General features: G+C 36.7%; 1 protein-coding gene across 3 annotated transcripts in view; it reads right to left on the reverse strand.

The window, feature by feature from the left end:
* The window catches only part of VAV3 (vav guanine nucleotide exchange factor 3), a 163,794-nt gene that overhangs the window by 92,615 nt on the left and 59,034 nt on the right, over nucleotides 1–12,145 (reverse strand). For all 3 annotated transcript variants that reach the window (XM_035333121.1, XM_035333120.1, XM_035333119.1), the window contains exons 3-8: nucleotides 11,972–12,030; nucleotides 11,248–11,313; nucleotides 8,478–8,586; nucleotides 4,395–4,487; nucleotides 4,224–4,292; nucleotides 959–1,062 (exon numbers count right to left, since the gene is read on the reverse strand). In XM_035333121.1, coding sequence (XP_035189012.1) covers nucleotides 959–1,062; nucleotides 4,224–4,292; nucleotides 4,395–4,487; nucleotides 8,478–8,586; nucleotides 11,248–11,313; nucleotides 11,972–12,030 — 500 coding nt within the window. The remainder of the gene's footprint in view (nucleotides 1–958; nucleotides 1,063–4,223; nucleotides 4,293–4,394; nucleotides 4,488–8,477; nucleotides 8,587–11,247; nucleotides 11,314–11,971; nucleotides 12,031–12,145) is intronic.

Consider the following 12,145-nt stretch of genomic DNA (forward strand, 5'->3'; position numbering starts at 1 on the left):
AGAAACTCATTTTTAACCATGACCCAAGGGTTACTTCACAGTGAACCAGCACTACAGCCCACAGTACAGCTTCTCAGCTAAGTATTACGGGCATACCACTTCATCATCCAGCCCAACAGCTGTTTGGTGCTGGCAAAAAAAAAAAAAAAAAAAAAAAAAACGAAATGTAAAAAAGTGGGTAAAAAATGGTAACTACCCTACAGGGCATGGCACGCTCACATGCTATCTTAGCAGTTTAACTGTTTTTCACAGTTTTGAGGTAAAGCATGCCTACTTTACCATCACACATTCGACTGCAGATCACAGTAATACCCTAGTCTCTTCTCTCCTTTCACACCTGCCTTCTCTTCTTTCAAGTTACCACCTCTCCTGTTTTCTTTAACTTGGAATGGCCTTAATATACATTTTCATCTTATTTTGCCCCTTTTACAACATTTTACCTGTTAAACAATACAGGTGCATGCTATAAAATACCTAGGGTTATTTGCATGGGGAAAAGAAAAAAACGCTGTGCAACAAGTCCAACCACCAACCTGACCTACCAAGTCCCACCACTAAACCAAATCATTTAGTGCCCCATCCACACGTCTCTAATACCTCCAGGGATGGGAACTCCCCCACTTCCCTGGGTAGCCCATTCCAATGCCTGACCACCCTTCTCCATCAATAAATTCTTCGTGTCCAAGCTAAAACTTCCCGCTGGCACAACTTGAGAGGGTCAGCATGTCATTTGACATAATTGTCAAAACTGCATGTAAAAAGAAAAAAAGGAAAGCTCATTCAGCAACAAGTTACATTTTGACTGCAGGGCTCCTAACACAAAATACCAGCTTTATAAGTATTCTAGATATTGAATTCAATTCTGTTTTAGAAATATTCAAAAAAATATATACTAAAAACACTTTAATAGATTAGACACAGATTATCACAGTTAGTAAAATTAGTGCATGATTCTTACCTTTCCTTGTAGTTAATAAATATTTGATACAGGTTTTGGTCATTTTTGTTAATAATGGAATCATTGATGTCCTGTGTGAGACTCCTGTGAATTTTCACCAAATCCTTAAAAACAACGAGGAGGAAAAAATATTTTTAAAAACAGAACTAAAGCTTTGAATATAAAAATAAATGGCTTTGTGTTAGATCCGTTAATTGAATAAATTGGTGAACAGATCATTTGAGATTAAAACCTAATTTCAAGGTTTGCCACATCTTCCATATAGGGAAACAAGAAAAACTCAACTCTAAGAACTACCTATTAAAGACTAATTTATTCTAGCTTGGAACGTGCACTGTTAATTTATCTTCATTTTATAATGATAATTTTAAAATTAAGCAAGTCAAGTAAATGCTTTAGTGACAAGATAAAGTAATGATTCATGTCCCTGAGCTGTGAAAAATTCGTTTTGTACATTACATTGGTCAATTAGTGATGTTCTAATGCTAAGTTAACTGCAATCATAATGAGTTTCCCAATACAGCAAGTAACTAATGGCTGAGAGAAAGGCAAGAATACTGCAGAAGGATTTTCTCCCTGAGCACGGTAGAAGAGTTCACTATCATAAAGATCTGTATGCTACTGTAGATTACATCATCCTTAATACTATGTGGATACTGTCAGAGAAGTCACAAGAAATAAAGTCGAAACAGGTTAAGAAGTTCTGAAATCAGAATAATTAAGTGGCATGAAAACCAATGCAATTAAAAATAAAGGAGTATTTTAAAAAAAAGTAAAAATGGTTTAATGCAGTAAATGATACATTTCACTTCACATGTCAACTGTGAGTACATATAAGGTCAATCATGACATCACAGTTGAGGTAGCAGAAACTGAAAACCAATCAAATTCAGTTGCCAGCAATTGTACAGCCATATCCCTCATAACCTGAAGTTGCAGCGTATAAAAATGTTATCACAGAAATGCTTCCAGATGAATATAGTACAACAGTACATTTTTCAGGACTCAGCTAAGCAATGGCCATGAAATATAAATGTTAGAAGCTCAAAGACATTTTGTTCCTACATCTACACTGAAAATATTTAACTTTTTAAATTAAACCAATGTTAACATCATTAGAAGTTAATGAAAGCATCAATACTTCAGTATGTTATAAATACTTCCATCTCTCGCCCTCGGTATGTCTCCATATATGTCTCAATTCAAATTCATGCCAAGACATACATATAAATGCTTCTATTACGGAGAGACGGATATGCACAGGGAACGCCGAAGTACAGAGGTATATATACATTTTACAGGACAAATCTTCAAATTCTGAGCCCCAATGAAAGGCACCCACTTAGAGCAGTGAGTTTTTGTGGTTTTGTTTTTATTCTTAAAAAAATATAATACCTTTTGACACCAACTGATAATTTTATCCAGCAAGCATCTTTCACAGTCTATATAAGGAATGCAGCATCACCCTAAAGTACCAATCCTTAATTTAAAGGCTGTAAAGACAACATTTAACCAGAAGCAGATCTGCCATGTTCTGAGACCACCACCTCTGCTCTCCACATCACAGTTTGCTGTAGAGCTCTGTAACAGCTATTTTTAGTCTAAAACAAGCTTTCACTGCCCTCCAGCCTTCCTGCTGAGGAACTGCTGCAGAGACAAGGTCTGAGCACAGAAAGCACTTGCACGTGGTTTTGGCTTAGGCAAGCCCTACATTTCTTTTAAGGTTGTTAGATGCCTATGAAATGTTACTGGAGTTAGAAATAACCACGGTCTTGTAAGAGCAGAATACTTAATTGTGATAATGAAAATAAAACAACCTGAATACAACCATTTACATCTTTCTAATTTCAAATGAACAGCTTTTGACCTTTTTACTCTTCTCATCTGATTCCCTGACACTTCTTTAAGGAGCAGCGAGTAGGATGACCTTTCGGTTTCTGTGTGCAATGCATAAGCCCCTTTTACATCCTGGTGCACGTCACATTGGCTAGTTTTGTGGCTTTCAGTGCCCATAAGTCACTGAGCCTTAGGAAAGAGGTTTACAGGACGTTAGGTAGGCTGCACTGGGGCTTCATTTACAATAAATAGGAAAAAACATTAGTGTAGGATGGAATGTCAATTTGGTTTTGAAAGCAAAGGGTTTTCTAAAGGTGACTGACATACTCTAAGAAAACAAGAGGTTACTGATAGTCATGGCAGTATTTTGGACTAGCATTAAAAAAGGAGGAAATTTTAGCAGTTCAGGTTTGTGGCAAAAAATTTAACAGAGGAACAAATATAGCAAGATGTCAGGTACCATCCTTTAATTCATCAGTTTAACAACTGTCATAATTTAGCTACTGTCAGGTTGATGTTAGCACAACAATTGAAAACATTTTTGCAGTCCAGATTCCACTGAATAAAAATCCCCAACACCTCCTCCCACATCCCAGAGAGGCTGCAGGATATGCCAGAGACAGCCAGCACAATGATGATCTTTTACAGGCGATAAAGGTTTGATGTGGTCTGCGGGCCTCACTTTGGGGATCCTTACTTTACAGTCTGCCTCATAAAAGAACAGTCCTTTCATTTGTCGGTGTTAAGAGAAGCTTCAGACCATGTCTGATGTCTTCCTTTCAAGTCAGATAAAGGAAAGATGTCTGCTGGATACTTATATGGACTATAAAAAAGGTATGTAAAAATTGTCACACTATTGTGAGTAGGCCAGAAATAAGTGGGACAAAGTAATAATCACAGGAAACCTTTCAGATTTCAGTCAAGATATCTCCTATACACTTCACAGCGGATTTGCTTATCCTGTCCAGTTCCAGATTCAGAATCCAGAACTAAGTTATCTTAGCTTTAAAACAGCTTCAATGATGACAGATCCAGGCTAGATACAAGGATTTGCAGATTACCTACAGAAATCCTCTTGAAAGTACTCTGCAACATCCGGTGGTAGGCAATCTAATAGGCAAAACTTCAAACAGTCACAAAAATACTGGCGTGTTTTAGAAGTCAACCCATCTTCTGTTAAGTTATTATCTTCTACAAGACAAAAATACTGCAACTTTTAACTGCTCGCTATCTGCTACTATATTACTATTCTCTTGGCCTATTCTGTGAAACGGGGAAAAAATATTTTGCATATGCTTTTTGAAGTAGCCTAATAGCTACATAAATGTACTTTGCACTGTTCCAAATAATCAATTTATGCCGTAACATATAACACTAATATAATCAGATAAACATCTTATAACTCTTCTTTAAATATGTAATTACTCACAGGAATGTTGATGAAAACAGTATCAAACTCTGATGCTGACAGAAACCTTTTCAATGGCACCATGAAAAACTGCAGGGGAAAAACATATATACGTACATTGACTATGTTGTTACATATTCTAGAATGCTACAGAAACACACGTAACAATTCCGTAAGGTTGTAGTATCTTACTTTCTCTATTGATTCCAGAGTTTCCGTGTATTTCTCTTCAGTTTGTTTTATTTCAGCGAGACAACAGCTTCTTATATCATTTTCAGTGTATTTCTGCAAATACAATGAAGTCAAATACATGTCATTAACAGGCACCTAATGGATAACAAATGTATTTATTTGTTTAAAATTAAGCAATTAGGATAACTGCTTCCTGAAATTTTCTGAGTACTGCAGCCTCCAAAGATGATAGTAATAACCAAGAATATTTTAATGTTCAATTAGCTGATGACTTGGAAGAGTTTTACTAAAATTCCACATCAAAGGAATATTATGAAAAGTTAATGTTTAGACAGAGCTCAGCTGTCTGCATATACTTCAGAAATTGAAATACAAGGTCGCATTTAACTTATATCCAGACTGAGAAATCTTATTTAACATACTGAGCAGTTAGTAGTTCTATTAAACTTAATGGGACTAACTCATGTAAGTAACTTTACATTATATAAATGTTCAGACTAATCCCTGCACTCATTTACAGTTTTTCCCTTTTAGTTTTCAAGGGGAGCTTTCTCTTCAGACACAATGTGAGCGTGCCTTTGAACCAGGAAATAGAGTGACCTCTAAGTCCAGCTCTTGCATGTCTATGTGCCTGTCTTGAATGAGACTCTGGGATTTTTCTGTGTAAATCAGACTCATAGGAAATTCAAGTAATTACCAGCACAGGATACCATAAAAATAGTTTACAAGCACTCTTACTGAAGTTCAGATTTACGGTGATACAGATTCAATAACTTGTAAATCTCATTTCCAGTAAAAAAATTAGATACCTTGAAGCAGGTATGGACACATTCATGTCACGCAAGTCTTAAAAATACCTGAAGACAAACAGGTCTGCCTTGAGACCTGACACAGTACAGACCTGACCTGTCTCAGAAGCAATAATTGAACCAAAATGTTTTCTCAAAAAAAAAAAAAAAAAAAAAGCAATGGCAAAACAGGTAATAGCAATGTCACATCCTTCCTGAAGCCTAACTACCAGCTGCAACATCCTTCCAAGCTATCCTTCGGTGTCTTTCTTACCTCTTCTCACCCTGTGTAGGGAGGGGATCCACACCCTACAGAGAACAGACCTGGAGGCCAGATATTACTCATGCACAGAGGAAGTAAGAAAGAATTTAACATTACAGTCCTTTCCACTCCACAAAAAGACTTCAACATTTGAGCAAATGACTTTCTCTTCCAGCAATGGCAAAACTTCTAGACTATGAAATTTTTAAAATTACCTCTTAATATGGCCAAGAGCTATAGTCCTTCCACTCCCTTTCTGCCCTATCAGCCAATTTGAGCATATCGTGGCAAATAGCTAAACACTATTGAACTGTGCATGAGCCCCACACAGCTCTCCTGATATTGTTTGGCTGCCAATGAAGAGAAGGAAATATATGTAAACTCCATAGCAATTATCAAGTCACACAGACACATGAAGTTACATCTGGTAAATCTTGCTATTCTATTTGCTATTTTGACTTGTCTCCTTGACCCTTCTGGGTTTGTCTCTGTAACTCTAGAAGTAACTCCTGCAACCTGAACATGCTCCTCACTCTCATCTACCAGGTGCTGTGTTCTCTCTCAGATTAATCTTTAAAAGTTACCTGTTGCAGTTATCAGATTTCCCACACCAAACAAATGCTGTCCTTATTGGATGGATATAGAAATCACCATTTTGTACAACAGAAAAAAGCAGTCCATCATTACTACCAGAAACATACTTCATGAGCATTCTCTGATTAACCACATCTCAAAAGCTATCATTCATTCCCAAATTCTTTGGTAAGTCGAGGAGAGTATTGTCCCAGTTAAAATATCTCAATCAAGTTTTGGAACTTGACATTATTGAGGCTTCTAGTTATTTCTCACCTTTACCCTTGCAGTATTTGCATCAATACAGAATTTGTTGTATCCAGTAGGAGCATACATCCACTTGCAAAATGTGGGTATTTGTTGTTCAACTCGCATGAGAAATGCAAACAAAATCCTAGGATTCCACTTAAAAGGACTGACTTTGGTTCAGACCTAACCTGAACAGGTCATTCCCATAGGTACTTGTGGCAGAAATTAACACCAATTTTGTATTCATACCACAAACTTCTGGAATTGGAACATAGAAAACCAAAAGGTGAAAGGAGAAAATTGTGCTAAAAACAGTACAAGTGAAAGGCAAAAAATGCCTTTGAAGGTCATTTACTGCTAAAGAAAATATAGCGAACAGCTTGCTTTGGAAGATAACTGATCAATCAAAGATGAGGGAGATACAAAGCGTTTCGGCTGCTATTAGGGACTTGTAAAAGTTTGGGGTTCTTCTACAGATATACTTGAAGATTGTCCTGTGCTAATCTTTTTCATATGCAAGAAATTCTTGCATAGGATTCAAATGAATGAACTGCTCTGAGTCACGTTAGCACGCAGTACATTTATAAACCTGAGATGAAGTTATCACAGACCAGAAATAATTACCACACTCAAGAAAGCTGCCAGAGCAAAGCAATTGTAATGTCTCCATTACACATATGTTGTGCAAAAATATTTAGCTGTACCACGTTTTCATTTTTCATCTACTTTCTATTAGAAACAAATACAAGTCTGTTCAATCTGAAGTATCTAGGCTAAGAAGCAACCCAATTAGAGCATGAAGGTTCTGATTTCTATATAATAATTTGCTAGAAACACAGATATGCAAGAGTAATACTTGTAACAGGGAAGAGAGAATCAGAGCGTACAAACTACCAACTCTCAGACATGACCAACTGTAGAAAAAACCCACACCCATTACACGAAATCCAGACCTTACTGCCATTGAGCTTCAGTATAAAATAAAACCAACATCATAGTGAACATTTCCTACCATTCAAACAGTTCCCTAAAACGTTATACTTGCAAGTGAATGCGACTTCATTAGATACAAAACATTTTTTTCAGCTCAATTTTTATTTGGCTTTTATTGAAAAGCCTCAAATTTTGCAATTAAACAGAATTCAGCAAAACATGAAAAACTAACAAGTTTCTCTTATCCTCAATTTACGTGCAGTAGCCGAAGGATACTGTATTAGCAGAAAAACAGACCTGAAAACATCTTATACTCAAAACCATCCTGTTATTACAGTAGAGATGAAAACAAGCCAGTGCTCTTCCCAAACTTGTTTGTTTTGTTTTTACAACAGACAGCAGTAACTGTAAAAGCTGAAAATCCAAATCACATTAGCAATCTTCTATACTTGTACTGAAAGGATACACAAAGAGGGGAAAAAAAAGTAAGATATTGAGAATTTTTCACTTCTTCACGTAACTGTATTAATAAAAGGCAATTTGGAAAACTAGAGGCAGGTTTCCAACATAAGAAAACATGAAGCAGAGTATGAAGGAGAAAGAAAAAGATCTGAAGTACTGTAAAAAAACACGTATTGCCATGGACACAGAAAACCATTTCCCAGATCAGAATGCACATCTCTGAGGAAGGGCAGACAAGAGCATTACAGCTTCCCTCAATTAGGGAGTACATTTTATTGCTCAAGTTTAGATTTTTATTTTTATTTTTTATGACAGTCTGGAAAACAAAGAAGCTACCACTCCCAAGTAAGGCCAGTCTGATGATCAACAAAAACACACGGTTGAGTAAATGTGATTTTTGTTGGTATGAAACAATTACCAGTTGTCATTTTTTAAAATTAGTTGTCCAAATTATGGCTGAAACAACGTGTTTCACAGCATCATACCTTATTTTTTTTAAAGTAGGACACTTAGAAGAAAGCAGTTAATGTAACTGGTCTTAAAGTATCTGGTAAATCTTACTATTCATAACTGGCAATCTTACAATAAGTCACTTCCAGGAAGTTACATTTCTTTCAAAAAATTGCCATAGTTCATGTTCAGACCTTTGCAAAAAGAGACTGCAATGTAGGAGATAATGCACTGCACCCTACTGCTCCACATACAACTAAGCATGAGCAAAGTTTCAGTAAAACTAGCTATGAAGAGGTAATTTCACACATGTCAAACTTAAAAACACTACTGTTGTTCAAAATAGCTAGGAACTAGAAAACATACGGGTTGTTGTGCTGCTTCATCTTTCATTAGGTCTTCATAAACCTCTCCGCCTTCATCTTCTCCATAGACACAGTCGTACAGCTCCTCATCTTCATCAACACCAGTTTCACTGAAAAAGGAAAATAATTTGAAAAAGAAAAAGCAGCTGTGCAGCACAGGCTAATTACCATGGCAGCTCTGCAAGGGAACATTTCTTATAGGAAAATTTCTACAGTAAACAGATTAATTAATAAAATTATCTAATGAAAAGAATCCATTACAATAAATTAAGTCAATTAATTGTCTTTTCTCAATGCATTTAAAATATGATTGTATGAAATCAACACAACACTGAAGACTGTATCAATTTATAACTACACAGAAACTAAACCAGGCATGAAAAGAAGCTTGTCAGGACAGTTTTGTCAGGAGGTACTACCCAACCACACTCTTGACCCTTTTCCCACATCCAGAGACATGGAGCCGCCTCTCTGGACTGCCTGGCATCCTGTCGCAATTTGAGACAGAGGCACAGCATCCTTTCTGCCTAAAGAAAAAAGTTACCTGGGCTAAAATGCACTTAACACTGTGGAGCAAGCAGCTGAGAGTCTGCACATCCATGCCATAACCTAGCGCTTTTTATCATCACATAGCAGCCTTCAGCTGCCCAGAATTAAAAGCAACCTTTCAAATTGAAAAATCAGTTTAACAAAAGAGGGTAAGCAGAAGTAGTGTTCTTCTATTACACAGACTACAGAAATATCTCAGCATAAGAATCAATTCTCAACTCTACCCTCAGCTAATTCAGCTTCATTACAGTCAGTCCTGTAGTTTTGCCTACTTCAGACTGTACCTAGTTCTGTTCCAACCCCTACAGTTCTGTGATTCTGTGATAGTCCATAAAATGTCTTGCCCCCGTATTTCTTACAGTATTTCTACAAAAAAAAAATATTCCAAGTAGTCTGGTCATAGTAATGCAGAAACTTGATCAGATGTGCTGCTAATTTGGGGATTTTTTGTTGCTTGAAAAGAACACTGAAATCCTTCAGAGTGAAAAAAAACTCCGGATTGGACCACTCAGATGCAAAACTAGAATTAGGACAGATGGCCATTTCTGTTGGTGGACTGTCAGTGCTCAAGTACATCAGAAGCTCTCCTGGCAGAGCCCCATGTTTTCAAACAAGTCAACAAAATGGAATTGGTACCAATGAAGCTTCCACTAAGACAACTTGGAAATTCTAGATCAAGTTGTCATGTCTGTGGTCAGGGTAACATACACAAACTAAGCAAGTTCCTTATTTCTCATCAAATACATCATGAATTTCTTTTTTCCATTAAGGACATCTGGAGGATAAAGAATTATCATTGGAAGCTCCAATCAACAGAATGATAAAAAATATTTATAGGATCCAACTGACAGAGATACTGCACACACCCCTTCCTTTTCCAAGGGATACCATGCCCTTGACACTCAGGTGCTCCAGGTTAGTCTGGCATTTCAGCTTACAGCAGTGATGAAGGTGCACTAGCATTTCACATTAAGCTTTAGCAGCTGTTTTAGATGCAGCACAGACATAACTCCATTTTATCACATATGCTCTGGAGAACAAAAGCTGGTAAAAAGGTCAAAATGGAATAGAAACATTTAACCACTGCAGCTCTGATGGAAGGCCTCGATTCCTCAGACACCATTTAGACTCAGAAACAACTATTTCAGTCAAATACACTTCACTAATTAAGAGAAGCTAAAAAAATGCAGGCCACTTGCATCATTCACTGGCACTTACTTCTTTTTGTGAAGAGGGTACCTCTTAAATTGCCTCCTCCACAATTGTGATAGCCTATAGGTACCAAATTTCAGCAAGACATGCTTGTTATTGATGAAAAAGACGATCTACCAATCTCAATTTCTTTGGTATTTATTACCTGTTGACTTTTTTTGTTTGTTTTTTAAATGAAAGACCACCTCAGTAGTGAATTTGTATACCTATTTAAGAACTGTTAAAAATATTTGCTGCTAGTACTAACACCACATCTAATAACTGAGGACATCACTGCTAACCCACCTGGGACTCAGAGGTATCTGTAGCATCTACCTTCCACATTTTTAGCTACACCAACTGAAAAGCAGCTGAGACAGCCAGTCAGCTGCAAGAGAGGAGAACTTTGTGTAGAGAAGGTGGTAAGTCAATTAATGCAGACTGTGGTGGGGTTTTCCCTTTCCCAGTGAAGAAAAGAAACCATGGTGTGACCAGCAGCTACTTCATGACATCACAGCAAGCAACATATTGTGTGGAAAGAGGTAGAGACCAGTGATTTGAGCACTGGTGAACTTTGAGTTTTGGGACAGCATGCACTGGCAGTGTGCTTATCCATCACGATTTCTAACAGATCTTGAAAGGGGCTAGCTAATGCTATACAGAACGTTCACGTCTATCTCACATGTGCCTCAAAACTAATACAAAAATCAGCAATTAATAATCTTGCAAACACTTACCCAGAACGTCAAATGCACTTATACAAAGAATCTCATTGCTTTTTATGAATTCACAATTCACTTTGTAACCAGAACCCTTCATAAAACATGCTTCTTTATATATACAAATTTATCACAATCATTCAGATAAGCTTTCATCATTAATTCCTCCTGGTCATCATAATGACTAACCACATGTTTTTAAAACAAATAAATTCCCCATTCTCATCAAAACTGTTCTACAACATCATTAAAGCAGCAATGTGCAAGTGAAAAAACAAAATCTTTCATTTAGCTAAATTATTTACGACATACTCTATTAAATCAGGAAGACCTTTGTAGACATCTTCATCATCAACACTTTCTTCCGTAGGGAAAGGTCTATAGAAAAAAAAAATATTCTAAGTTACAGATAGCAGTAGCCCAGTGTCAAAGTGGTTTTGGTCTGGTTTCTAGAATTTTCACACTGATTACTGTTAAGGTTACCATGGTATATATTCTTTTCTTTCTCTGATGAGCAGTAAACATATGTATTTAGTCTTGGTTGTATGTATTCATATTTGATAAAAACCCTACTGCATAGTGGGATGATATATCATCACTAACACATTATTGACAGTTTTTACCATGAATTCTGAATTTTTAACATAGTAAGTGGATTACAGGACTGGCTGGAAATTGGGAGTAAGAGGAGCTGTTTTGTTTTAGAAACACCATCCATTCACACATCAGATTGCTGAATCAAAGCACTCAAAAAAGATGGAGAATTCCCAAATTAAAGCATGCAGTCTTTCACCTTCTCTCACAGCCCGTGTTTATATTCATGAGGTTAGGTTTAATTGCATTTGTCTGTTGGTTTGTTGTTGTTGTTTGGTTGCGTTTGTTTCAGATAAACTGGGAGACAGATTTCTACTACTTTTGCCTGATCATCCAAACTCTTGTTAAAATGCTTAGTCTGCCTTTATGGCCTCCAACAGCTATTTGAAGGAACACCGCGCAAGAGGCATTATTCCCACCACTCCCTAGGCCAATAACATACCTTATTCCTGTTGCTATTGCAATAGGCGTGCGGGAAAGTTTTGAGAGTGTTTCTATCACCTGGAGAAAAAACAAAACAAACAAAAAAAAAAACTGATTAGTTCTAAGAATGAAAGCATTAAAAGAAACTATTTTGATCACAGTAAATGATAAAGGTAGACGTAAATTCTGGCCG

The sequence above is a fragment of the Oxyura jamaicensis genome, chromosome 8, assembly GCF_011077185.1.
Source record: "Oxyura jamaicensis isolate SHBP4307 breed ruddy duck chromosome 8, BPBGC_Ojam_1.0, whole genome shotgun sequence".
In the NCBI taxonomy this organism is placed as follows: Eukaryota; Metazoa; Chordata; class Aves; order Anseriformes; family Anatidae; genus Oxyura; species Oxyura jamaicensis.